At 40.1% G+C, this 24,731-nt stretch overlaps 3 protein-coding genes across 6 annotated transcripts; all 3 read left to right on the forward strand.

The window, feature by feature from the left end:
• The first annotated feature begins 453 nt into the window (after positions 1-453).
• Positions 454-2,608, forward strand: LOC146497589 (guanine nucleotide-binding protein G(I)/G(S)/G(O) subunit gamma-5-like). Its single transcript, XM_085139584.1, has 3 exons — positions 454-652; positions 1,839-1,981; positions 2,331-2,608. The coding sequence occupies exons 1-2, from the start codon at positions 572-574 to the stop codon at positions 1,962-1,964; spliced, it is 207 nt and encodes a 68-aa protein (XP_084995710.1). The 5' UTR covers positions 454-571; the 3' UTR covers positions 1,965-1,981; positions 2,331-2,608.
• A 1,851-nt stretch (positions 2,609-4,459) lies between these two features.
• On the forward strand, positions 4,460-20,082 carry gpt (glutamic--pyruvic transaminase). 4 transcript variants are annotated; one of them, XM_085139571.1, is made up of 13 exons: positions 4,461-4,630; positions 7,935-8,018; positions 9,159-9,345; positions 13,357-13,446; positions 13,625-13,733; positions 13,871-14,004; positions 15,064-15,307; positions 15,810-15,889; positions 15,978-16,114; positions 16,309-16,483; positions 17,701-17,856; positions 18,998-19,110; positions 19,426-20,082. In XM_085139571.1, the coding sequence occupies exons 3-13, from the start codon at positions 9,208-9,210 to the stop codon at positions 19,514-19,516; spliced, it is 1,467 nt and encodes a 488-aa protein (XP_084995697.1). In that variant the 5' UTR covers positions 4,461-4,630; positions 7,935-8,018; positions 9,159-9,207; the 3' UTR covers positions 19,517-20,082. The 4 variants fall into 4 exon arrangements, with proteins under 4 accessions (XP_084995695.1, XP_084995697.1, XP_084995696.1 ...); XM_085139569.1 differs by lacking the exon at positions 7,935-8,018 and having other exon boundaries at positions 4,460-4,630; XM_085139568.1 differs by lacking the exons at positions 4,461-4,630; positions 7,935-8,018 and having other exon boundaries at positions 8,636-9,345.
• On the forward strand, positions 4,637-6,269 carry fuz (fuzzy planar cell polarity protein). The gene has a single exon (XM_085139573.1). The coding sequence runs from the start codon at positions 4,942-4,944 to the stop codon at positions 6,238-6,240; it is 1,299 nt and encodes a 432-aa protein (XP_084995699.1). The 5' UTR covers positions 4,637-4,941; the 3' UTR covers positions 6,241-6,269.
• Positions 20,083-24,731: the final 4,649 nt, after the last annotated feature.

A 24,731-nucleotide genomic window follows, 5' to 3' on the forward strand; every position in this document is an offset into this window, starting at 1 on the left:
TTTAAGTGCCTTTTTTGTTTTTATCTCTGCAACAAAGTTTAGTTTAAATCTGTGGCTGAAATCCATCAGCTCTGAACAATCATTTTTCAGTGGATGTGCACAGACAATTCACCAAAGCTTGATCACACAAGAAAGCACTTTAAGTCTGCCATAGCTCATTTCTTTACTGACAATTCAGATTTTAAGCTGTGTTTCAAGCAACGGTACCAAGCAATGATAAGAGTTTGTTGTAGCCAGAAATTCTTTTCTACCTGTTGATTGTACTGAAATTACCTTTTATGTTTACATAATCTACAAATATAAATTATGACTTGAAGTATGCGTTGCATTAACATTAGATCGATTAGATCTGCTCTCAAGAAGTAATGACAATAAAGATTTTTTTTAATATAATTAAATAAGTTTCCCTTTCATTTGTCGCCCCCTGGTGGATTGAATCAGGAGTTGCAATTAAAAGTGTGAACAACCGGAATCCGGATATCGTCATCTTTGCTTTTGTCTCAGCAGCAACCAGCAGAGACGAGTTTCCCTCCGCCCAGCGTTTTATTTCAATCACAGAAAAGTCATAAAAATGTCGGGTTCATCCAACCTGGTGACCATGAAAAAGGTGGTACAGCAGCTTCGTTTTGAGGCGAGCATAAACAGAGTTAAGGTAAGTAAAAGTGACTTTTTTCCCTGACAATTAACGGAAAAATCTGCGAACAGCGCTAGCTGTTGCTGGATGCTAGCACCGTGATGCTAATTTGGCCGAGAGTATCTGTGAAGCAGGGCGTTGTTTGTACCGAGGGGGAAGTGTTGAAGTTTCGCGCTGCTTGTAATCATAAAACAACGCCCGAGTAACATAAGATGATGACGACACGATAGCTGTAGTTGGTTACGAATTTAACGAAGCGATTTAAGATCAAATGTTAAAACTGTAGCTTAGCAATATTTTCTCCCCCCTCCACCCCCCCAGTGTAGCTAATGTTTTACTTGACAAAATAATTATTCAAAGTAAGGTACTAGATAGCAAATTTCTTAAACCTAGAGACCAGGGAAACGCCATGTATGAGACGGATGTATTATTTTGTTTTAATTTTTGTAAACTAAGTGTAGTGGGCATTCCTTTTTGAATTCATATTTATGTTACTAATTATGTTATAAGATTTGAATAGGTAACTTGACATAAGCACATAATTGATGAATAATGAGAATGATCGTTTTTATTAGCTACTTCTGCAAATTCAAACACTGAACGTTTTTTTCCAAATACTGTCTATAACGACATTCAAACAACCTAAAAGACTGGATTCAGTCACAGTTGGAGAAGATGTGCCTTGTTTACAGTTCCATGTAAATGAAGAGCATCTATTTTAAAAGAATTCCTGCATTTCCAGTTGTACCGCAAGCAAAATTGGACACCAAGGCTTCATCTCTGATATTGGTCGGGCTTAAAAAGTGCATTCTACAGTTTCCTTCTCAGTTGTGCAGTGGAGTATTATTAGCCCTGTTCAGGTCTGCAGTTTCAGGGGTGGCTGGTAGAGCAGGTCATCTGCCAATCGGAAGATTGATGGTTCAGCCCCTAGGTCCTCCAGTCTGTATGGCAAACATTCTTGGGCAAGATGCTAACCCCAATGTTTGAAGAAAGCACTTAAACCTTCCAATAATGGCTGAATGACCCATGTTATATAAAGCACTTTTACTGCTCAGGTAGAGTAGAAAAGCACTATATAAGATCCAGTCCATTTTCCATTCTTCCCAGCTCCAAAAAGCATCATACAGGTGACTGAGCAGTCATTCAAAAATATTGGGATGCACCTGCTCTAAATGACTCATGTACTTTTTCTTGTCTTCACCAGGTTTCTCAGGCAGCTGCAGATCTACAACAGTTTTGCATACAGAATGCTCTCCAAGACCCCCTGCTCACCGGTGTGTCATCCAGCACCAACCCTTTCAGGCCGCAGAAGGTCTGCTCCTTCTTGTGAAACCTCTGTGTCCATTGGTAAGTCAGCCACACTTTTGAATATGCACATACATGTTCTGTTGCTGAGCTACACATGCCGTCTTTACTTGACGTATTCAGATTTCTTTCTTGAATTGAAAAACATCTGAGACTTGACAGTAACATTGACAGTATTTTTAATAAATTGATCTAGCACTTGTGATTGACAGGTGGATACTAAAAGAGTTGCTTTTTTTTAATACTATGAAACCTTGTTTCAGTTTTATACAAATACTGTTGCATTGTAAACCAGTAAAAATAGTCTGAATAAAATCTTCTCATCCTGAGCTGTTTAACCATTTAAAATGATTGTCTTTTCTTTTTTTTCCTCCTTTCTCTTGTTCTGTAGGCCTTCATTTTGATGCTACAGGGAAAAATTGACCTCAGCACTGCTCCTTATGCCAAGCCATTATACTGCCACGGGAATTCTCAAAAGTAGAACTCAATGGATTTAAAACAGGAAGAAGACTGGCTATTTTTAGATAAGGTAGAAGACAGGAGACGGTATTATTTTCCACGGCACAGTGTGATTTTTGACTCAATTATTGTGCCTTTTCTATTCTATTTTAGTCATCACTGTTCTCAACTTTTTTGTATTTAATGAATAAAATATTCTTTACTACTCAAGTTATTGCCATTATCTTTTTCTTGTTTAAAACAAAATCAGAATTCAGCAAATTGATATAGTTCCATATTATTGTCAAATTCAGCTAATATGAGGGAAATTAGTTTCATGTAGCCTTAGAGGCAACAGTTATGGAAACAGCTTGTGTATGAATCATTAAATGGACCAAAGGAAGAGTTTGGGTCAAAAGATGCTGCATTATACATGAAATTGGTGATGCGAGAAGTACTTTGATCTGTTTCTTGAGCCAAAATTAAAATGGGCACAGTGTAAAATTTATAGCAACTCTATATTTTCGTGCTGTTTTTTATTTTATTTTATTTATTTTTTTGCAGTGTCCTAGGTCATGATCGGGACTCCAAACTGATATTTAAATGTGCATACACAGAGTTTATAGTGCATTAAATTTGACAGGATTTGTTTCCTGTATTCAGCTTACTGTACCATACCATCTTTATAAATAAAGCACTTTAAAATAAACCAGGGTCCACAAAGTGGTTTACATACACAAATAGCATAAGCAGAAAATAAGTCAAAACATGTTAAGAATAGAGAATTGGGGAAAAAACAGTCAACTTCTTAAAAAGTGCTAAAGGCTTCAGCAAATAAATGTGTTCTGAGTTTTAAACTCAGAAAGAGAAGAGGTCTGCTTAACCTGCAAGGGCAGATCATTCCACAACTTTGGAGCCGCTATAGCAAATGCACGGTCACGTCTAAATTTACGCCTAGTTTTGGCACCTTAAGAAGCTGCTGATTGGAGGAACTAAGGGAGCAGGCAGGCGGTAGTAGCTCAGTAGTTCAGGGACTCTGAAATTAGACCCAAGGGGTAGCAGATGTAGGGAGAAAAGAACGCCTCAACCTGAACCCTGTAGGACAACACATTGAAGAGAAGCAACAAAGGATATAAACTCACCAAGTTTCACAGGGAAAGTTTCCTCTGCCAAATAAGATCTGAACCACTGCAGTGCAGTACCGCTACCACCCACCAACCGCTCTAAATGAGAAATAGAAATTTTATGATCCACTGTATCAAAGGCAGCAGTTAAATCTAAAAGCACAATAATAACACAGTTACCTGAGTCAACTTAGAGTAATATACTCAGCTAAATTTATGATACAGGATGTGGAAGAACTTGAGAGGAAATGTATATTATAGGAATTTTATGGTATGACATACTGTGCAAAAAGTCTGCTGCCATATCTTGGGATCTGGAAATGGGAAAGGAGACCAGCAATTTATTGAAATGTATGTAAGCACACATGGAAATCTAGTCTGAACAGTATTGAAACATACGTGGAAATATAACCTATAAGCAAAAACGGTTTGTCCACGTCTTAAGGGTTTGAAAGTCAATATTTGGTGTGATGACTCTTCAAAACCTGAACTCTGAGACAAGCTTTCCAGTAATTTCTTTAAGGAGTCTTCAGAAATAGTTCTCCTGGCTTCTTGAATGACAATCAAAGCTGTCTGGATGTTTGTTGCGTTCTGTTAAGTTGTTCCCACACTGATTCAATATTGTTGAGACCTGGGCTCTGGGGAGGTCAATCCAAGACTGAAGGTGGCCCACTGTATTTTTCTATCCAACTATGCTTTTACTGGGGTTAGGGTATCCCTGTCATGATAAAAAATTAAGTTGTTACCAATTATATTTGTATACAGAAGGACACTCTTTAGTCTGCTCAGGCTGTTTTTAATGTTGATTTGCAGCTTGCATTTGTACAAACGGTATAGCATTTTGTATAACAATATTCTGGGAAAATGATGAACTGGGCATTTTATCTGCTCGCGACTGTGGGTGAGCGGTTGGTTGAACTCTCGCGAGATGTGAACGTACGGAAATCACACCCGTGTTGAGAGCCGTTCCATGTACGGGGGCACTGAACCCAGGTCGGTCTCCATGTCCGTCTCCTTGAGCGGTTACATCAGAGCGGTTAAGTCGTAACTGCAGCTCGACCAGCCGAATGAAACCGCTCTCACCAGTGTGAAGAATGAATCATGGGACAGCGTTACTGTGGAAACGACGGTAACTGCTTTTGTTAACCTGACATATTAACTACAGTTATCTGACAAAGCTAGCCGGCAGAATATATCCGGTTATAGTAGCTAGATTTGCTGCTTGATAGCTTGTCTCATTGTTCGTGGCCGGTTCAGTGAGCTGGAAGAAAATGGATTACGTGATGCTAACGGCTCACCCTAGCTGATGCAACTTTACTCGGTCATTGTCATTATACAGTCAGCTGTAACTAACCCGTTAGTTAGCTGGCTCAGTAATCTCATGCAGCTGAATAGCTAGATTGTTGGGCGTATGCATAACCTTAAATCACTACTGCCACGATGATGCTCCAGGATGGCGCTACACAGCTTCTTTGCCTCACAGCCAGCAGCGGGGTCCCTCTTTTCACAAGAGGAGCCTCCAAACAGCTGCCCTTCTCTGTCATAGGCTCTCTAAATGGTGTTCACATGTTCGGAGGTGGTCAGGGGGTAGTGTTGACCTGCTCTGAGACGCAAGGTGGAGGGAAGGTGGTGTGGAGACTTTTCCAGGACAGTGTGATACTCATCGCTGTGAGTGGAGGTGGAGATGGCGGAGTGGGCAGCAGCAAAGAGGAGGAGGCCCGTCTACAACGCCTCCTGGAGAATGTGTGGGGCTGCATGGTGCTGGTGTTAGGGCTGGATGAGCTGGTTAATGTCCGGAATGTTGAGAGGCTTAAAAGGGAACTCAGGTCCTGCTTTAGTCTTATTGATGAGCTGCTGGAGGACAAGCAGGAGGGTATTCTGGGAAACCTTACACATTGTGCTGATTCACTGGTGCCCCCAAATCCCGCTCTTTTTCAGGAGGCAGTGGATGGTTTTGCTCAGGCTGCAGACAGCGAGTTTGGTTGCCTCGTTGTTCATGGGCGAATCGCTACAGCAACTGAAAAGTGGTGGCGCCTCGCTCCGCAGGAAGTTGTCCTGCTTTCTGCTTTGATACGCTCACACTCAGCCTCTGGATCGGCTTCTTGTGATTACCCAATTTTCCTTCCTCATGGCAGCCCTACTGTAGCCCACCGTCTTCTCCGCTTCCAGCTGCTGCCCGGAGCAGACGTATGTGTGCTGTGCGGTCCAACCCCATCCCTGCATGGAGCTGAGACTGGGCTGGTGGGTCGTTTCTGGTCTCCTTTAGTCGAGACCCTGAGAGAGTGCCTGGCTGTTGGAGAACGCTGCCTACCAGGGTCTGTATCCGTGCGGCCCGATGTGCTGGCACTTCTTCTCATCAACCGCGAAACACGTCGTGCAGTCTCCTGTGTACGGACTTCCAATTACCATTACGATGATCCATTACTCTCCAGGGCCCGCTGCTGGGAGCTGCTGAAACTCTTTTATATCTTCAGCACATCACGGTACTTCACCCAGGAAGAGCCTTTATGTGTCTCCACAGAAGAAAAGGCTCAAAGAGGCAACACTGAAGACTTTCCTCTTGGATTCTCCCACCAGCCCCAACAATGTTATCTAGTTACAGAGGAATGCAAAAGCTATGGACTTCAAACACCACAGCACCAGCTGTTTCTGCTCATCTTACCATCTGTGCCCACGTTTGCACTGCGTACACTGGCTACACAGACTCTGTCTGATATAGTAGCAGCCACAGGGTTCTAATTGAATTTGCTGTTTAACACCTTTTTTTTTTTTTAAATCACAGGTGAATAGCTATAACATTAATGTGAATTTACATTTTCTTTACTGATTTACGCAAGCATATTATATGCTCACACACAAATCTCACATCATAAAGATCAGCTACTATTTTTGTAAAGACAGTGATTAACTGTGCACTGGTAAGCAAATGTATGGTAGAAACAACGAAACACTACTCGAGCTCTTACAGTTTCTATTACGCTGCCTCTAATGCTGGCAAAATATAAAAACACATTGAAATGTTACACCAAAGTGCTTTGAGTTTTGTTTTGCATCACTGTTGCACAACTGCCCTGCCTCTCTATGAGCTGGTTACTACGTTAGAGGGCAGCACTGTTACAATGTGTATTAAAATATACTGGAGAATAATGTGAAGATGTTAAACTGGATTTAAAATTGCCTTCTGTTTTTGTATATTTTGTATATACCAACTATATTTTGTCTAAATATAGTTGGTTAATTTCTCTGGGTCTTGATGTCACTGAGTCAGTCATTCACGTGTTTTCTCATGTTGATGGGAGTGCCCACTACTGGCTGAGAGATTCATTGCAAAACTCAATAGCTGTAGAACAAAAAGTACAACGTCTAAACCACTTCCTAAATGAAACTAAATGTTTTCAGTATTATTTAAGTCAGTCAAAGCTGAGTAATCAAAGTGGTCAAAACTGAACGTTTCCACCTCAGCATTCTTTGAATCAGCTGATATTTTTGTGCAGTAACTTTAGTGTATTTAATAAAGCCTTGCACCGAGAGTATGAACGTTTTGAGTTACAAGCCCTCGAAGTATATGTCTGGGGCCCAAATGTGGCTGAGGAGACACAAGTACAGGAACTAGCTACATGAAATTTTGAAGTCTGAAAAGTACATTTAAGCTGTGTTTTAAAAACTGCAACCAGATCCATTTTATATCCAGCTGTACAACAGAAAGTACAACCTCAAAACCACTTCCTAAATGAAACAAAATGTTGTCAGTAGTATTGAAGTCTGTCAAAGCTAAGTAATAAAGTTTAAATTAAATTACAGGCCCTCGAAGTATATGTTTGAGGCCCAAATGTTGCAGAGGAGACACAGAAATATTGAAGTCTGAAAAGTACATGTAATGTGTGTTTTAAAAATTGTAACCAGTCCAATTTTATATCCACTCAAGTCTTGTTTGTGTGCAGAATGTATAGTTTCGGTAGCAAGACAGCACCAGTTTTATTGTCCATTATATAAAGTCACAGAAACAAGGACTAGCTACACTTTTTATTTGAGCTCAAATGTGCGTTTAAGATCATTTCTGTCTTCCAGCATGAAGAAATAATTAGAGTAAAAAATGCTGAGAAAATTAAGCATTTCAAAAGCCCATAACCATAGAAATGTTCATAGTATGAGGGTAAAACTTTGCAGGGTTTCATTAAATATGCTTAAGTATTTATGTATTATAACCCAGCTAGTAGCAGGTTAGAACATTTTTCACATTTTTAGAAAGCTGTGAGGAAACTTACATGCAAGGGGGAAAAAAGAGAACATCTTTGCATTACAAAAAAAGAATTTTACAGGACTTGATGGTGTAATAACAGCTGTGATTACTGATGAAACACACCATTGCTGAATGAGCACTTCTGGTGGTGATGAATAAATGACAGTGTTTTTGCATTTCTCTACAACTGCAGCGATAAATTGAGGAACCCTATTGCACTCTCACGTTTCAGTGTGAAGACTCAGCTTTACTGAAAATCACTGAGGATCAGTAGCATGTAAGTGCTTTCTAGTCCTCGCTTCTCATCAGATGCACTGCACTCCATACTCATTCTGCCTTTAGTAGAAGTTGCTGTGAGCCAGGAGACACAATCCTAGACAAAGACCCCCCCATTCTGAAATACCAGTGTTACCAGGCCAGACCTTATTCCTTATGTTTGACCCTTACTCCCAATGGCCTGGAAACACTGCTGAGCATGAGAAACGGTAATGCCTCCTTCTAATCCAGGAACAGTGTACGTGTTGTGCAGATTTTTACATAAACTGCAGCGTGGTTCAGCTTATTCCTGTGGTACAAGGAAATGGAGATTTCTCGCATTCTTTTGCATTAATCCACGGGGATGGGGACGTGAGGGAAGTTTAACAAAGCTGCAGTCCACGCAGGAGGGGCTTTGATAACTATTTAGTTCACATAAAGGAGCGCTTCTGTCTCCTCCCAGGCCGCGTGGGCATCGCGGGACAAAGAGAAAAGCGCGGTGAAGTTAACAGTTAGCAGCCGGTTAGCTTATTTTCCGGCGTGGAGCAGTTTAGCCTGAGTAACCGGAGAACCGTCGCTGATTGACAGCCTCACGGAGCGGCGGGTAACGGAGGAGAGCGGGTGGGATATAGATGGTTACACAAAAAGGGGAGGGGTACGCTCGCTGGCGGCCGTGTTGTTAAATATGCACCGCCTCAGAAAAAAGTCCCAGTGAAAACTTTGTGTAGTGTATTATAACTCAGTCGTATTTTGTCACCACCCTCAGATTCTGACGCAATATTTTTTTTTGTCGAAACCTCCCTTTAACTTCAGCGCGTGCTAAAGGTTCGACTGTGCACGCGCGGAGTCGTTTCTAGGATCCCGGCGGACACTCCTCTTGCTCAACTTTATTTTCACTCCTTCTCCGGTGAAGCAACCGGAGAAGTGGTACAGCTCGCTGTGCCCGCAGAAGTGTTTTCTAAAGTCGCTCGGCTGTTTTGAAAGAGTCTGGTAACATGTCAGCCGCTCGGATGCAGGTGCTCTCCTCCAGAAACGTCCGGCTTTTAAGCCGCGGGCGGAACGAGGTGTTTGCCGGTAGAAGCGGAGCGCAGCGGCCCGGCGGCGACCCCAGGACCCGCTCACTGACTTGTCCCCCTCTGTCATCCTCCTCTTCTCCCGGCAGAGCCCTATCGAGTTTGAGTGCGACGCGGCGTGGACTTCCCAAAGAGAAAATGTCCGAGAATGGGATCATGTCCCGGGCCAAGGTGCTGACCATCGACACCATGAACCCCACGGTGAAGAAGGTGGAGTACGCCGTGCGGGGACCCATCGTACAGCGCGCCGTGGAGCTAGAGAGGGAGCTCTCAGAGGTTTGTACAAGGGTGCCTAGAGTCCAACTTGAACACTACTTTGTGTCTCACTAGACAATAAAGACTAACATCTGATGTGGCCATGTAAGATGAATGTATTGTGTGTGTGTGTGTGTGTGTGTGTGTGTGTGTGTGTAACTGAAAGTTATTGCAAAGCTGTGAACTTTTGGTTGATTTTTATTTTAGGTTTTAGCTTCTGTGAAGCACTTTGTGATTTTTATCTTGAAAGGTGCTATATAAATAAAGTTTTACTTACTTACTTACTTACTTACCAATCAAATGCCACTCACCTCCCGTGCCCATTTTAATCTCATGGGACTTTAAATGTTACTTTGTTCTCAAGTCCTACAAAATGATAGATATGATTCAGTGAAAGAGTTTCAGTGTGTCAACAAGTTAGTGCATGTACTTACTTGGCTTCTAACGTTTAGGCAAAAACTACTGTTGCCAAATAAAAGTCTTTGTTTACATTTGGTAAACTCCTCTACATGCCCTGTTATCAAAGCCAGATGGCTTCCTCTTGTCTCTCTGTGGTGCACCTGGTTAATTTCTAACTTGTTTTTCAGCTGGTCTTATTGACTCCTTGTTTCTAAACGATGACTGCTTATGTAAAAATACAAACTGACCTCACAGTGAAAGTCCATAGTCTAATCCACAATCCACACGTTTTTCTGCATTCCAGAACAAAACTGTTGTCATTATGGTGAATTGAATTACTAAGAGAGATTTGCTCTCTTCTCCTAAAAATGAACTCTCAGCTCTTATATAACCACATTGAAATTAAGTAAATAATAGAAAAGTTTCTTTGCACTTTATTGGCACCAAATAAGAACCTGTTGCTAATTTCTCACTCTCTCTCTCTGCTCATTCCCTTCTTCACAAGCTGTCTATGGTGATGTGGCAACCAGCTGTTAGTGTGCTGAGTGCAGTCTGGTGTGAAAACTGTCCTCTCTTGAGTGGTTTGCTTAGTTAAAGGATGAGTATGCGAGCGGGTTCTCGCTCAGGTCAAATGCACGGTAACATCGGGACACAGGGTCTCTAATGACGGTGGTAGCCCTTTACCCAGATGGTTCAATTACTCCAAACATATTATGTTCTGTTTACTTTGACTGATGCTCATCCACAGATGAGCACTCTCTCTACATATGGGATTTTCTTCTCAGCTACAACAGTTATATCAGGTGCTAATTGATGTTTAGGTGCTCAAAAAGCAGACAAAATTGTAGCTGGATTCAGTTTGTAGAAGCACAGTTAAGGTTTAAAGGTACAGGAGAATTTTCTCAAGTGAAACAACTTTTTACAGCTGTTGGTAAACTGTAATAAACTTTACTACTAACTAAAACTAGTTCTCTAATTGCATACTGTTGCACAGCCAGAAGGGAGAAATGTATCTCAGTTAAGCTTACTCTCAGCTTCTCCATTTTTTCTGAAGCACTCACCAAATTATGCCAATTATTCATGGAATTGTTCGTAGTTATTGCAGCACGCCTTGCTCATTTGTGGACAGCTGCTTTTTCAAACAGGTTTGGTTAGTCTTAGATCACTTTGCGAAATGAGTCAGAAAAATATTCTCTCTTTTGTCCGGGCATTACGGCATGCATTTTTGATTTCTCTTTGATATTTGGGCATATTGGGGCTCAATGAATGTAAAAACAGAATTACCAGATTTTTTTTTTTTACCTGATTTTTGTTTCTAAGAAAAATGAGAGCCACATATGAGGATATTCATTTAAAATTTCGGTAGAACAGTAGCAGTATAATGTCCTCGTAAGTGGATATCAGGCCCTTGTAGAGCAAAATTGAGCAAAATCCTAGGAGGTTAAGCATGTGCGCGCACACTAGAAGGCACGCTGTGTCCCCTGTTCTGTAAATTTTGTTTGCTTTTTGGATGAGGACCAGTATTGCCTTGTTCCTTCTAGCACATACAAAGTATGTGTTGTTCAAAGAGCACAGAAACAAGACGGTATGCATATGCAGTGATAAATATCACACTGTTGTTGTTGTTGTTTAGTTTTAATGAGCGGCTATCTGATAGTGAATGGGGCTGTTTGAATGAGCTGCCAGATATTTTAATTCTGCCGGAGCACTGTTAGCTGAACAAACCAAAGAAACAGACACATTTTTATAACAGACTTTTTGCTGCAAAATCGAAACTGTTGAAAGCCCCTCAGTAGAAAGAAACACTGCCTCTCCTGCTGGACCCCCAGCATTGTTTTTTTTCCTCCTGTTTTATAAGTGATGAACAAAAAGCACAGGCCAGGAGCAGAGGTCAGCCTTTTTTTTCTAAAAGATCACCATCATGAATGGATGCTTCTTTGACCCAGGGGTGTTATGCACACTGTCTAATGTTATTGGCTCAGCCTGAGAGACGCCTCTTGTGTGTGACCAATGGGAGAGCAAGGGACTCATGTTTCCTAAAATCTGAACTGAACTGGACAAATCAAATGTGTTGTTTGGATTTCTGCAGGGTGTCAGCGTGTAGTTTCACTGGTGGATTTTCTGCACTGTCGCACTGTGTTTTAACATCTGGTGTTAGCAGCATGTGTTTGCGTGCATGTGTCTCTGTGTGGTTCCCTGTGTTGCTGTTTATCCTCCGTCAGAGGTCTCAGCTGGTCAGGAGATTATCTTTCAGACCTTGGAGTATTATATTATTTGCCTGGGAGACCATAAACAAATAGCTCTTATATAGATGATATTCATGGCTAATTATTTCAAACATTTAGCTTACTGTTGCTTCATGTAATCCATGCTGTTTTTATTTTTAAAGGTTGCACAAAGGAGATTGAAAGCTTTTTGTGTAATGTTAGTCTGTTTGTTTCACAAGGTTAATAGAAGTGATGTGATAAGCTGGTTTGCTCAGGCAGAAACTGTGTCTGCACATTTGACCTCCAGCAAAGCTGTTCTAGACTCACTAAACTACTTTTCCAAGTGGTCTGCGTCTCCTCCTGAATAAACACAGCTTACACAAATGCTGTGCATGCTTATCTGTCTTATCTGGAGTTTATATTTTACTTAAATGACCGGGTTCGTAGAATTTAATCATATGCCTTGAGACTAAAGGTATTTTGATTTATTAACTGTCTGTAAGAGTTTTGTTTTTTGGCTCCTTTTTTGAGGGGGTGGGGGTCGTTATTTGTTTACATCAGCTTTTGTTGCTTATCAGCCATGCCTTTCTTTGGCTTTGTTGATGCATTACTGAACAAACAAACAACCCTCCCCAACTTCCACCCAGAAAACTTGCTGACTGAAAAAAAATTAGAAAGAATTTGCATTTTGCTATAAAGCTGCTAAAACTTTCCCCAGTGTTTTTGTTCAGGATAATATCTGGGACATGACATTCAGTAAAGCAAACTAGGGATGCACAAATTGTGAAGAGAAAGAGGAGACTCAAAAAACACAATTTTCAACCATGAGTATTGATGTTGCATGTTTGACACTCTAGCTTCCCTGTTGTGGTGGAGGGAGGAATCAGCTGATATAAAATATATAAATAAATATCAGATTTCTAACTCTCCACATGTCATATCGGTCCTTAAAAATTGTCAGTCAGACTCTCGTACCTTTATTGTTTTCTGTTTTCTTCTTTTCTGTTTTAGTTCTTTCTCTGACTGTCTTTCCACATTTAACTAGCAGTAAACTGATATGACTCAACAGATACAAATTAAAGTCACTGCCATGTGTAAATATCATACTATTTGTTGATAGGTGATTATCAATCATATCATATCAGTGTCTGCCAACATGTTACTGGATCCCTAAAGCAACTTTTTAATTTTTCTGCATAACTTGCAGCTGCATAAAGTCTCATGTCGAGTAAACCAGTGTGGGGTCCGTGTGTATGGAACAGTTATGTACGTGTTTAAAAGAGTGCAGGCATAGTGTTAAGGTTATTTAGGTGCAGCTGATGGTCTTTGTCTATTTTTAAAAGCTTTTTCATGTATCAAAGTAGTTTTTGTTGTTGTGTACAAAATGTATAGTTAAACTTCTGCTAATTGTGTTTATGTTTGACAGGGAATGAAGAAGCCCTTTGCAGAGGTCATTAAGGCCAACATTGGTGACGCGCATGCTATGGGCCAGCAGCCAATCACTTTCTTCCGACAGGTCTGCTCCTAAACCCTTCCCTTTACTTCTATCTAAATATAACAACTCTTTTCATGTTTGTTAATGTACTTCACACTAACGCTGACTCTTCAGATACGTCATTGTCAGTGTGCCTGTTTTATGTGGTAATGCATGCAGATAATACACCCTTATGCTTACTCAATCTTGTTGTTTAAAGGTCCTGGCGCTCTGCTCCTACCCTGAACTGCTGAGTGACAGCACATTCCCAGAGGATGCTAAAAGTAGAGCATGCCGCATTCTGCAGTCTTGTGGCGGGAATAGTATGGGTGTGTATGAGGTTTTGTTAGTAATTATCACCCTTAGTCCTTTCATACACCTACTGAGTGATATATAGCCACTGCGGTGATTCTACAGCTTGTGTTACTATAGCAGCTTGCATCGTCTCCATATGAATCTCCTTCAGGTTCCTACAGTGCCAGTCAAGGCATAGACTCTGTGCGTCAGGACGTGGCCCGTTACATTGAACGACGGGATGGCGGTGTGGCCTGTGACCCAGATAACATTTATCTCACCACAGGAGCCAGCGACGGCATTGTGGTACTGTGATTTATGTCTCCATTTTAGTTTTAATTATGCACATTTGTCTTGTAGCAACAGTGAAGGAAGTAGCTCGATTTTGATTTTGAACACTGAACTACAAAAACAGGCTTGTGAAATTAAAGCCTCAGCAGTGAGCCTGCTTTTAAAGCATGCATTGTACATGCAACAAGTAGCAGGGAAATAAATACGTGTGAGAACAAATCTATTGAATGTCAGCCAATCAAAGAAAGGCTGTAACTGGATCACTGATGCATGAACATTTTGGCTAGCTAGATGGGTATTACCTTCTCATGACCCCTTTCATGGGTTGTCTGGGCTGTTTAACGGTTTTGTTCTCCAAGAGAAATGACCTAAAACAATAGCATCTCTATCTGTCAGTAATGTTAGCTGAGTTTTTACTCAAATATAATATTTATTTTTTGTAGAATGCTCACAAAGAACCAATTTCTTGTGCATTTCTGTCGTACGTGTATATATTTGTTATATATTGCATTCAGGTTAAGCAAGATGCAGCCAAACTACTACGTAATTCGAAAATCTGATTATATGTACAGGCAGATGAGGGCAAAATTATTAGCCCCAAAGTGCTTTTTTAACAGAGCATGAGGTTTTAACATAACATTTTTAAACATCCTAGTTTCTCTTAGAAAGCTTAAATTATTTCTATTTGCACACAATAACTTAATTATTTTAGAAAACAACATCATCACCCTGCGGGACCAGTGGGCAACGTGCAGATGTAGGTTTGCAAGAATTCGAGAACAAGGTAACATAGGAGTTTGAAATTGATACCATAGAGGTATCTGTAAAAATTTCAGACTAATTTGAATCTCAGTGACTTCATTGTAAAGGTCAGAGGTCAAGTTTTTTGAAAAACTTGTAAATGCAATAAAGAACAAAGCAACGTGGGATTTTGAAATTGATACCAAAGGTGCATCTACTAGGAGGATAAGAGTTAGCACTGACAGCCACCAGTATTTTAAAAAAGTGTAATTTTCATAGTGCAGTCAGCATTATAACTGAAGCATCACAAATCTTTTCTGACCTGTTCTTCAGACAATGCTGAAGCTGCTGGTGTGTGGCGAAGGTACAACCCGTACCGGTGTTATGATACCCATACCTCAGTATCCCCTGTATTCAGCTGCACTGGCCGAACTGGGCGCTGTGCAGATCGACTATTTCCTTAATGAGGAAAAGTGCTGGAGCCTGGACATCACTGAGCTGCAGCGTGCTGTAAATGAGGCCAGGCAGTACTGCAACCCCCGAGCCTTATGCATCATCAACCCTGGAAACCCCACAGGTAAGTTCTTTATGATTTGGGAGCCATCACTATCATTACATATTATTGCATATGTCAAAGTCAATTAATCAAGTAGTTATTACAGAGAATTATCAGAGTTATCATCATTTAATCTATTTATGTGATTAATTTGTCCTTGTTGTTTTAGCATTACATTTGCATCTTTTTTGTTGTATTCATATATATATATATATATATATATATATATATATATATATATATATATATATATATATATATATATATATATATATATATATCCTAATAGACAAGCTAAACACCATAACACACTGATATTAAATTATCCATCCACCCAATTTCTTCAGCTTATCCAATTCAGAGTTGTGGGGGAGACTGGAGCTGGATTAAATCTTTTCTGCAAGAAAAGACTGTCCTGTCTCCTAACCAGGCCCAACACACATTTCCATGTATTTTGGAAGAGCCACTAGATGGCAGCGAAGCTAAAGTCACTGCCCTATCATGAGCCTCTTAATTTTTACAGGTCAGGTTCAGAGCAGACAGTGCATTGAGGATGTAATTCGATTCGCTGCAAAGGAACGTCTCTTTCTCATGGCTGATGAGGTAATCTCTCTGAATGTCTTAAGACATCTGTCTGATGTTTAATCTTCTTCACCTTGTTAATATCTATCCTATTGTCCTCATCTCCCAGGTGTACCAGGATAATGTGTATGCTGAGGGATGCCAATTCCACTCTTTTAAGAAGGTCCTGTTTGAGATGGGGCCCGAGTACGCAGAAACAGTGGAACTGGCGTCTTTCCACTCAACCTCTAAGTGTTACATGGGAGAGTAAGTTGGGTTTTTTCCCTCTTATTTGTGCTGGGGATAAAATAGCTATGAAAAAATAGTTATTTGAAGGGGAGGTTTTACAACAATTAGCTCCTATAGTACAGTAAGGCTGCAATATATAGCTTGCGTTTCTCTCTTTCTTTGTGTTTTGTTTTGTGTTTGCTGTAATTCTCACATTATAATCTGCCTTGTAGGTGCGGCTTTCGTGGGGGCTACATGGAAATCATCAACATGGACAATGAAGTGAAGGACCAGCTCACCAAGCTGCTGTCAGTTCGTCTGTGCCCTCCTGTTCCTGGTCAGGCTCTAATGGACCTGGTGGTTAACCCTCCACAGCCTGGGGAACCTTCTTATGGCAGCTTTATCAAGGTACTCAGTCTACCATCATGGGCTGTATATAAATAAAATGATGACACTGAAGCTTAAATATCATAAACCTACATTCTTTATCACAGCTAGCAAGCAGTGACCCCTGTGGTTGCATAAAAGCTGTCAGTGATCAGTAAACTCTCTTCTAATGATGACTTACAGTCACTGGTTTGAAGTACTTTTGAATACAAACTATTGATTATGGATTTTACTCAACTTGCTGACATACCAGAATACGTTAACCTCTAGACATCCAGCCCATCGAGGGTTAAGCGAGGGTTTCGCTAAAAAGGTAAATTTTCAAAAGACAAACTTCCTGTTAGTGCCGTCAGGTAGGGCTGCATGAACACAAAACATCAGCAGGGTACAGCTTCCACTTTCTTCTACTTCCCTGAGATGTCCATTTCTTACCGTGTTTAGTAGGTGCACTTTTTTGGCCAGCTGTAGTGCGATTGCATTGGTGGTTTCAGTGCGCTTTTGTGAGGCGGATGGCTGCGCTGGCATGCTGTACAGCTTCGCTTTTATCAACATCTGAGCTGATGTTGGGTGACTGACGTTAGAAACCACTGCACTGCTTTTCTTGGCCTTCATGCATTCATCATTACTGCACTTTGCGGTGTCTTTTCGGGCGGTTGAATAAGTTAGTTGTATTGCTGTTCATTACAGACACACAGCACACAGCAAATGATTTCTTTTTGGAAGTATTTTCAAATAACGGCTAATGATCGGCTTTCAGGGACAAGCCGTTCACCTTCTGCTGTGCCAGACATTTTGTTCTATATCTGTTTTTAACGCAGTGTCACTTGTCCAGATTAATCCAGGTAAATTCATGCCTTACGATGGAGGGAACACCTGTGATTGGCTCATGCAAGCACGCCATCAGGAGCTGATTTATGGACCACTTGATTTTTGTTTGCTTTGCATTTTAAATATCGCTCAGTCATAATCATTTTATTGTTTTGCAGCCCTACCTTCACGTATCACTGTAGTTCATCCAGAAGAACACAAACAATGTTTCATGGTTTGCTTATAACAAAGCTTAAAATCAAAAGCTCTTGAGCTCCGCATTATCCTGCCCATGTTGTTTACTTCTGGTCATGTGTGATGTAAATCTAAGCAGTAAACTGACCAAGTGCACCTCAGAGTCATTCAGGGAGGGATAAGATAAAAACCCTTTGCTGAAATACCCTTTGCCCATATCTCTTTCCCACATCCAGGAACGCACAGCCACATTAAGTGCCTTAGCAGAAAAGGCCAAACTTACAGAGCAAGTTCTCAACACGGTCCAAGGCATCAGCTGCAACCCTGTGCAGGGTGCTATGTACTCCTTTCCTCGCATAACCATCCCTGAAAAGGCTGTCAAAGAGGCCACGGTCAGTCCTGAACCTTCTTTTATAAATAATTCACCATTTCTGTTTCAGGGTGATGACATTGGTCAGAAGCAACAAAAGAAGAGAGACATTGCAGTTATGCAAGAATTTCTATAGAACATTCTCTCTAATCTCCAATCGCTCATGTTTGCAGTCCTGCTATTATTGTTTTAAAAATGTCTCTCTGTGACCTTCACGGCCTTAACTGCATTCATGTCACACTACATACAAGCCACATTAGGAATGGCCATTAAATACAACATGCAGACCGGTGGTGGATGTGCAACGTGCCAAAGAAGCTCAGCTCGTTGCCAACGCGCCACCTTGCTTTCTTAGAAGAACAAATGATTTCCAATGGCTCAGGGTTTCAGTTCTGTCCCACGGGCATTATTCTGTAGGAATTTCACGGAGAGCGGATGAATCAAAGCACCGAGAATCTGATCAGCCTTAGAGAGGGTAATGTCACATTGACCCTCTGACATGTGGTCAGCTCCTATGACTGACCACAAAGAAGTAGCATTATCCCAAAAACACACACATACCTGCATTATCACAGATCTGCTGTTAATCCTCTTTAACTTGCCTTGTGGCCTGAGATTTAAAAAAACAACCCAAAAAGTATCTTTTTAGAAAACACAACTTTAACTTTGTCCAAAAGTCACAGACAACGTTTCTTTTTGGGGGGTTTTATGTCATACATCTTCTATCAGCTATTCATTATCAGATAAATTAAAATTCACTAAATAAATTAAAATTATATGGATTTTTTTCCTTTCAAAATTCAAACATCATGTTTTCTTTTTAGTTGTATTTTGTACCTGAGGGTCACCATAGTGAAGACATTTAAAATATTTTAAACTTCTCATCCAACCTCAAGTCATGTTGTACAGCTTAATGTGGTACTTTATTTTATTTTTATTGTGGTATTTGTTTTATTGAGCTTTTTCTGTTGTAATTTGTTCCAGTTGAGCTTTTAATTGATTAATTTTGTTTATTTGAACTGAAAATACTATTTACTGTTATTTAAGTTAAATTAAGCATATCCTCACAGTTTTCTGTTATAAGTATAGCTTTTAGTTAAAGAGCCCCATGCCACCAAATTATCAAGATTTGTACATATAATATTTCCTTTCCTCTCTCTCAGGAAAAGGGACAGCAGCCAGACATGTTTTATTGCATGAAGATGTTGGAGGAAACGGGAATCTGCCTCGTACCTGGCAGTGGCTTTGGCCAAAAAGATGGGACCTACCATTTCAGGTACACAGCAAATGTGCAACCTACAGTCAGAAAATCAAGATATTCAGTTATTCAGTAGATGCACTTTTATAAAACAACAATCACCTTCATAAATGTTGGTTTTAGTGCAGTCCTGAGTGGCTTTGAATGAGTGGCTCAAAACATTTTTTATGTCATTTTTTAAAAATATCATCTTAAATATTATCCCTGTCAGAACCTCTAAATTAATTCTTCTGGGATTCTGGAAGTCCAAAGAAGTCTCAGCTGGGCCATCTGCTGTTTTCTACATCACTAGGGTTAATTTGTGTTTTCCTTTTCTTTGCTCCTCTTGCCCAGAATGACTATCTTGCCACCGACCGACAAGCTGAAGATCCTCCTCAATAAAGTCAAAGAGTTCCACCAGAGATTCACCCAGCAATATTCTTAAATTCCCACATTTTTCCCGCTCCATTCACAAAAGGAGGAGCTGGCCAAACACAACAAAAAGTATCAGCCGACCAGAATTTTATCTGTTACTATTAAGTGCCTTCTCTGCAGTGGCTCTGGTAGTCTCTGTGATGACGCACTCCAACCTCTATAGCTGTCACATTTGGACATTTGCAGAATTTTGTCTTAAGGCGCTGTTTGTGCCAAAAAAAAGAAGAAGTACGAAATTAAATTAAATCAGAGACCTGTGTCCTTTTCATTTTTTTTGGTGCAACATGGCTTAATCTATTATCTGTGTCGTTTTTAAAAGATGTATATACTCCAGGTCTGTAACTTTCGTTTTGCTAAATGACTTGACTCTGCATCTTGAGTTATAAAGAAGGTGCAACGAAGAATGAAGAAAAGAGTGATGCTGCTTAGAAACTGAGAATGTGCAAAACAAAATGGTTAAAATATTCCACTTCTGTAGGCTTTGCTCAACTGGAAGAATATGCTGAAAAAGCTTCTTTTGCATGATGGTTCAGTAGTAAGTAATTTGGTAGTGTCAAAATAAATGTAATGCTCTGATGTTTTGCCTCATTATTTTGGAGCGTGTGTTTAAAAACAAGAGCCTCCTTTCTCTTTTCCTTTGACCTTGAATTCTATGGCAGCGATCTTATTTCCTTGGTTCAACATGCTTCTGTTGTTCACTGAAGGTGTTTTATGTCACATACCACAAACTGAAAAAGTAGCAGTGTCTTTACTTGACATCTGTTCGTCTGAGTCTGGTGACCCTCTTTAACCTCAGTCTTCATCCTTGAGACAAATGATAAAATCAGCACATTGTGTGTAATTTTAGCAGCCTTAGCCTTTCAGTTCAGCTTTATGTATAGAGCACCATTCACAACAACAGTCACCTCAAGCTTTATAGCATCTTCTTTTCTTATAACATTCGACGTTAACGAGAAAACCCCAGCAGTTAGACATTCACCTAAGAGCAAGCACATGGCAACAGTGAGGAGCAAGAACTCCCTTTTAACAGAACTAGACTAAGGGAGGAACAGGGAGCACAGAATATAAACTATTAGAAAGAGAAGACATACTGTTGTCAGCTGGACTTCATCTCTTGCTTCCTCCTCCGTAATGGTAGTTCAGAAGGCTGGATGAAAACTGAAGAAAAAAAACATTTCACAATCACACACACTTTAAAATCTGACACCTAAAATATGGTAAATTTACATAACTAACCTTAGGGCTTATATTTAAAAAAATAGAAATATCAGCATCATGTTTTGTTTTGTTTTTTTAAGTAGCTTTTATTTTGAAGTTGTTAGTTTTAGGAAGATAGTGAATTATATATATATATTATGAAAATAAAAACAGAAGGATGTAAGAAACATTTAAAAAAAAAACACTAAAATATTATACAAGAGTAATTTGTGTTATGTGCAAATGGTTATTATATACAGTAAAATACACTAAAAGGCAGACCATTGATGATTTCCATTGAGTAAATGGAGGATTTTATTTAGTTTAAAGAATCATGTTCAGATCCTATAACTGTCTTGGGTCTTTTATTTTGAAAGTTGCATATTGTTGCCATAAATAAAAAAACTCTGTGTAACTGGTAGCTCTTCTCAATAATCTTATTGCACAAATTTTAAAACATACTGGTCTCCCAAGAAGAAAGTGAAGGGTTTTATTTTGAAAATACAACACATACTATACTGTACTGTGAACAAAGTTTACCCCAGCATATGTCTATTATTTGGTTTCAGTTACCCTATCATTACCAAGCAGGATAAGAGATCATGCAAAGCTGAATATTAACTCGCTGAGTTAACTCCACATTTACTCGTGCATTCACAAGAAAGGTGTTGGCGTTGGCAGCATCTGACCAATCTGACAAACACAGATAAGTGTACTGACAGCAGAACAGCTGATCTCACACACCATTTTCAAAAGTATGATGTCAGAAGGTCATGTGATGTCACTGTCACTTGATCAAGCCATAGGACAAAAGAAGACAATATAAAAGGAATTTTGTCCCAAATACCTTCATTATACAGTCCAAAAATTCGCTGCGGCATGCTTAATGCAAGCGTTTCCATGAGGTTCGTGGGAACATTTCTCCAAGTGGTGAAGACGGCCTGACAGAGGGCATCTACTGTCTGGAACTGTTGTCCATTTTTGTAAACTTCCCTTGCCATCCTTCCCCAAAGGTTCTCAGTTGGATTTAGATCAGGGGAACATGTAGGATGGTCCAAAAAAGTGATGTTATTCTCCCTGTACTGTAGCATTGTCTTGTTGAAAAACCCAGTCGTTACCACACAGAGGAGGGCCTCAGTCATGAGGGATGCTCTCTGCAACATCTGGACATAGCCAGTGGCCGTTTGACACCCCTGCACCTCCTGAAGCTCCATTGTTCCCCTGATGAGAACTTTGAAGACATTTTTTGTTTTTGAAGCCCTTCAGTCTCGGATGAAGGGCCTGATATTTATGGGGCTGCAGTCGGCACCAGTGACAGCCTTAATTTCTTAAGGTCCAACCATGCAAAATAAGATTTTTTGCGACTTTTCAAGTGGTCTTAAACTTGCAATCGCAACTGTATGTTATATTAAGCCCTAATAAACACTAAACAAGGAGGCTGAATCTTCAAAAAGGAGAAGAAGAAGAAGAATGACCTGGCAGCAGCAGGTCACAGGTCAATTTTTGTCCTGCTGCTCAAGATTTTTCTTAACACATCTGTTACGGTGGAGTTATCTTTAGCTGTGACCCTTCATCATTTCAATGGATTCCTTTTGTCCTCTTCCCTCTCTGTTTGATATGTGAAACACAAGCTGCAGCATTTTTTTCCATCTTTATTTCAAGAAGCTGCTTTACCTGCAATACTCAGAGACAGGTGGATCATTAGGTTTAAACAGCATAAACCTAAAGTGTGTAATGTTCATTTCAAGCAGGGCAGAATAATAATTTTCTCTGAGAGAAAAAAGCATTGTAATGTGAACGCGCATGACAGGTCAAACCACACGGAGAGAGATTAGAGTCAAACAAACCAATCAGACGGCAATATTCAAATGAATCAACTGGCAGTTAGTGACACTGTGTCAGTGAAGCAGTGAAAGTTACCATGGTGATGCCATTCCGCGTGACTGACAGTGAAATCTATGTAAAGTTTTGCTCAGCACTACCCACGAGAAGCGGCTGATAGAGTCAGAAGTCGTACTGACGTGGTTTAAAAACTGTAAACTTCCTGATGAGCTGCTCTACAGATCTTTTTTTTGTTTTCTGTTCCTGGTTTTAAACCACTGGTAGCTTCTGCTTCACTTCAGAAATCCTTGAAAAAAATATAATTACTTTCTGTAGGGAAGTTAGATGGCACTCCTCTCATTCAGATGCCTACAGATTAAAAAGTGTATGTCTGTTGGCTTTGATTAAGACATTGTTTGAAAGAAGACAGATTTTTCTACGTTTTGGTAGTAAAATGATTTCTGTAGAGATACATTTGGTACCACATGATCATTTTTTTAAATTGTCAGCTTCTTCCTCTCATGTACTTAAATGGTGAGAGATTTTTGGGAAGGAAATAATAAATTGTAATACGTCCTTCCAACCACTTCGTTTATTGCTTATCACAAGTCACACCCTGAATGGGTCATCAGTCTATTCCAGAGAAACGATAACCATTCACACTCAAAATCACACTTATACTCAATTAAGAATTAGTCTAATGTGAATGTCTGAGAATCCAGAGTACCCAGAGAGAGCCCACACACTATGGTTAATTACGGAGTTCCACAGGGCTCTATGCTAGGACCAACTCTGTTTACATTAAACATGCTTCCCTTGATACCCATCTTTATTTATCCGTGAAGCCAGTTGATACACACCAAAAGCCCTTGAACATTTTGACCCTAAAGCAAAATTAGCGTCACTTTATGAATTAAGAAAAATAAAATAATCTCTAACATAAACAGGAAAACAATGGAGAGAAACTATGATTAAAGTGATATTGCAGGATGCCTAAATGCCATGCTCAACAGGTTGGAAGTGAGAAAACATTTCATTTCAGTATGATCAGAGGGAGTTTGTCCCTTTAATCCATAGCTACTGAATTTCCCCCGTGGTATCAGATAGGATTCTGAACAGGCTCCATATAGCAAGGTAGTGTAAGGGAGTAAACAGAGCAGTGCAAACTACCTCTTTCTGTCACTTTGATCCATTGCTCATATAAAAATATCGAGCAGAGCAGCTTTGAAATACAGAAGTATTCAGTGGCATCTTTAATCAAACCAGTTCAATATAGGAAGATGTCCTTGTAATAACAAAACGGAACAGTTAAATAGACAAGCGATGTAGAAATATTCCATTGCAGCAATAAAGACTGTCGAGATGGTGAAGTGTGAGCTGTCTGCTCACTCCTGAAGCTGTCTCCTCTAATCACGTTGTTCTGATGTTTCTGGCTCAAGAGGACGTACATGCAGATACCACAACTACTTTTACTGTCTTATTTAATCTTTCATCTATTTTATTGCCTAGCATGCAGTTTCGGAGAAAGTAGGGGTGATGGATGGTGATACAGGTTTGTGTGTGTCAAAGTGTGTATGAGAGGCAGAAAGAGTGAAAGACCATGTAGAGTGTGTGTTAAAAGTGAAGCTTGTAGTTTGAAGGGGTTTTCTGCTCTCTTCCCTTCTGCTCCACAGTGGCTGTCAGCTTTAATTATCTTTGACAAAGGGCCTCCTGAATCCTAATTACACTGAGCTTTGTCTTTTCCTGGAGCCCTTCACTATTCACTCCAGCTGCTTGACGCACTCACACGTTCCAGTCCTCTTCACCCAAAATTAATTGGGTGCGTTTGCAGTTTTTCTCCCGTCTCCTGACATCTTTTGGGAATCAAAGGTCATCATTAGTTCGGGTGAGGTTGTAGGGCGACAGAGGGACAGTCATGCATCAGACATCGGGGCCGTCATGTGGCTGTCCTGGTTTTGACAATGACCAGTCTTTATTCACTGTGTACAGTCTTATACGAGATTTATTTGACTGACTGGAAGATCTTACTGAGCCTCAGCTGTGTTTGTGGACAGACAATTCTTCATAATTCTTCATTATATTGTATACGTGGACACTGATGATAACCAGTTTGGTCAAAATTGTAACGCTGTGAAGTGACTTAACATAAAATCTCATGTGAACCTTATATGAAAGGTACTTTAATTTGTAATTAGTTCATTTAATTA

The sequence above is a fragment of the Neolamprologus multifasciatus genome, chromosome 18 (assembly GCF_963576455.1).
Source record: "Neolamprologus multifasciatus chromosome 18, fNeoMul1.2, whole genome shotgun sequence".
Classification (NCBI taxonomy): Eukaryota; Metazoa; Chordata; class Actinopteri; order Cichliformes; family Cichlidae; genus Neolamprologus; species Neolamprologus multifasciatus.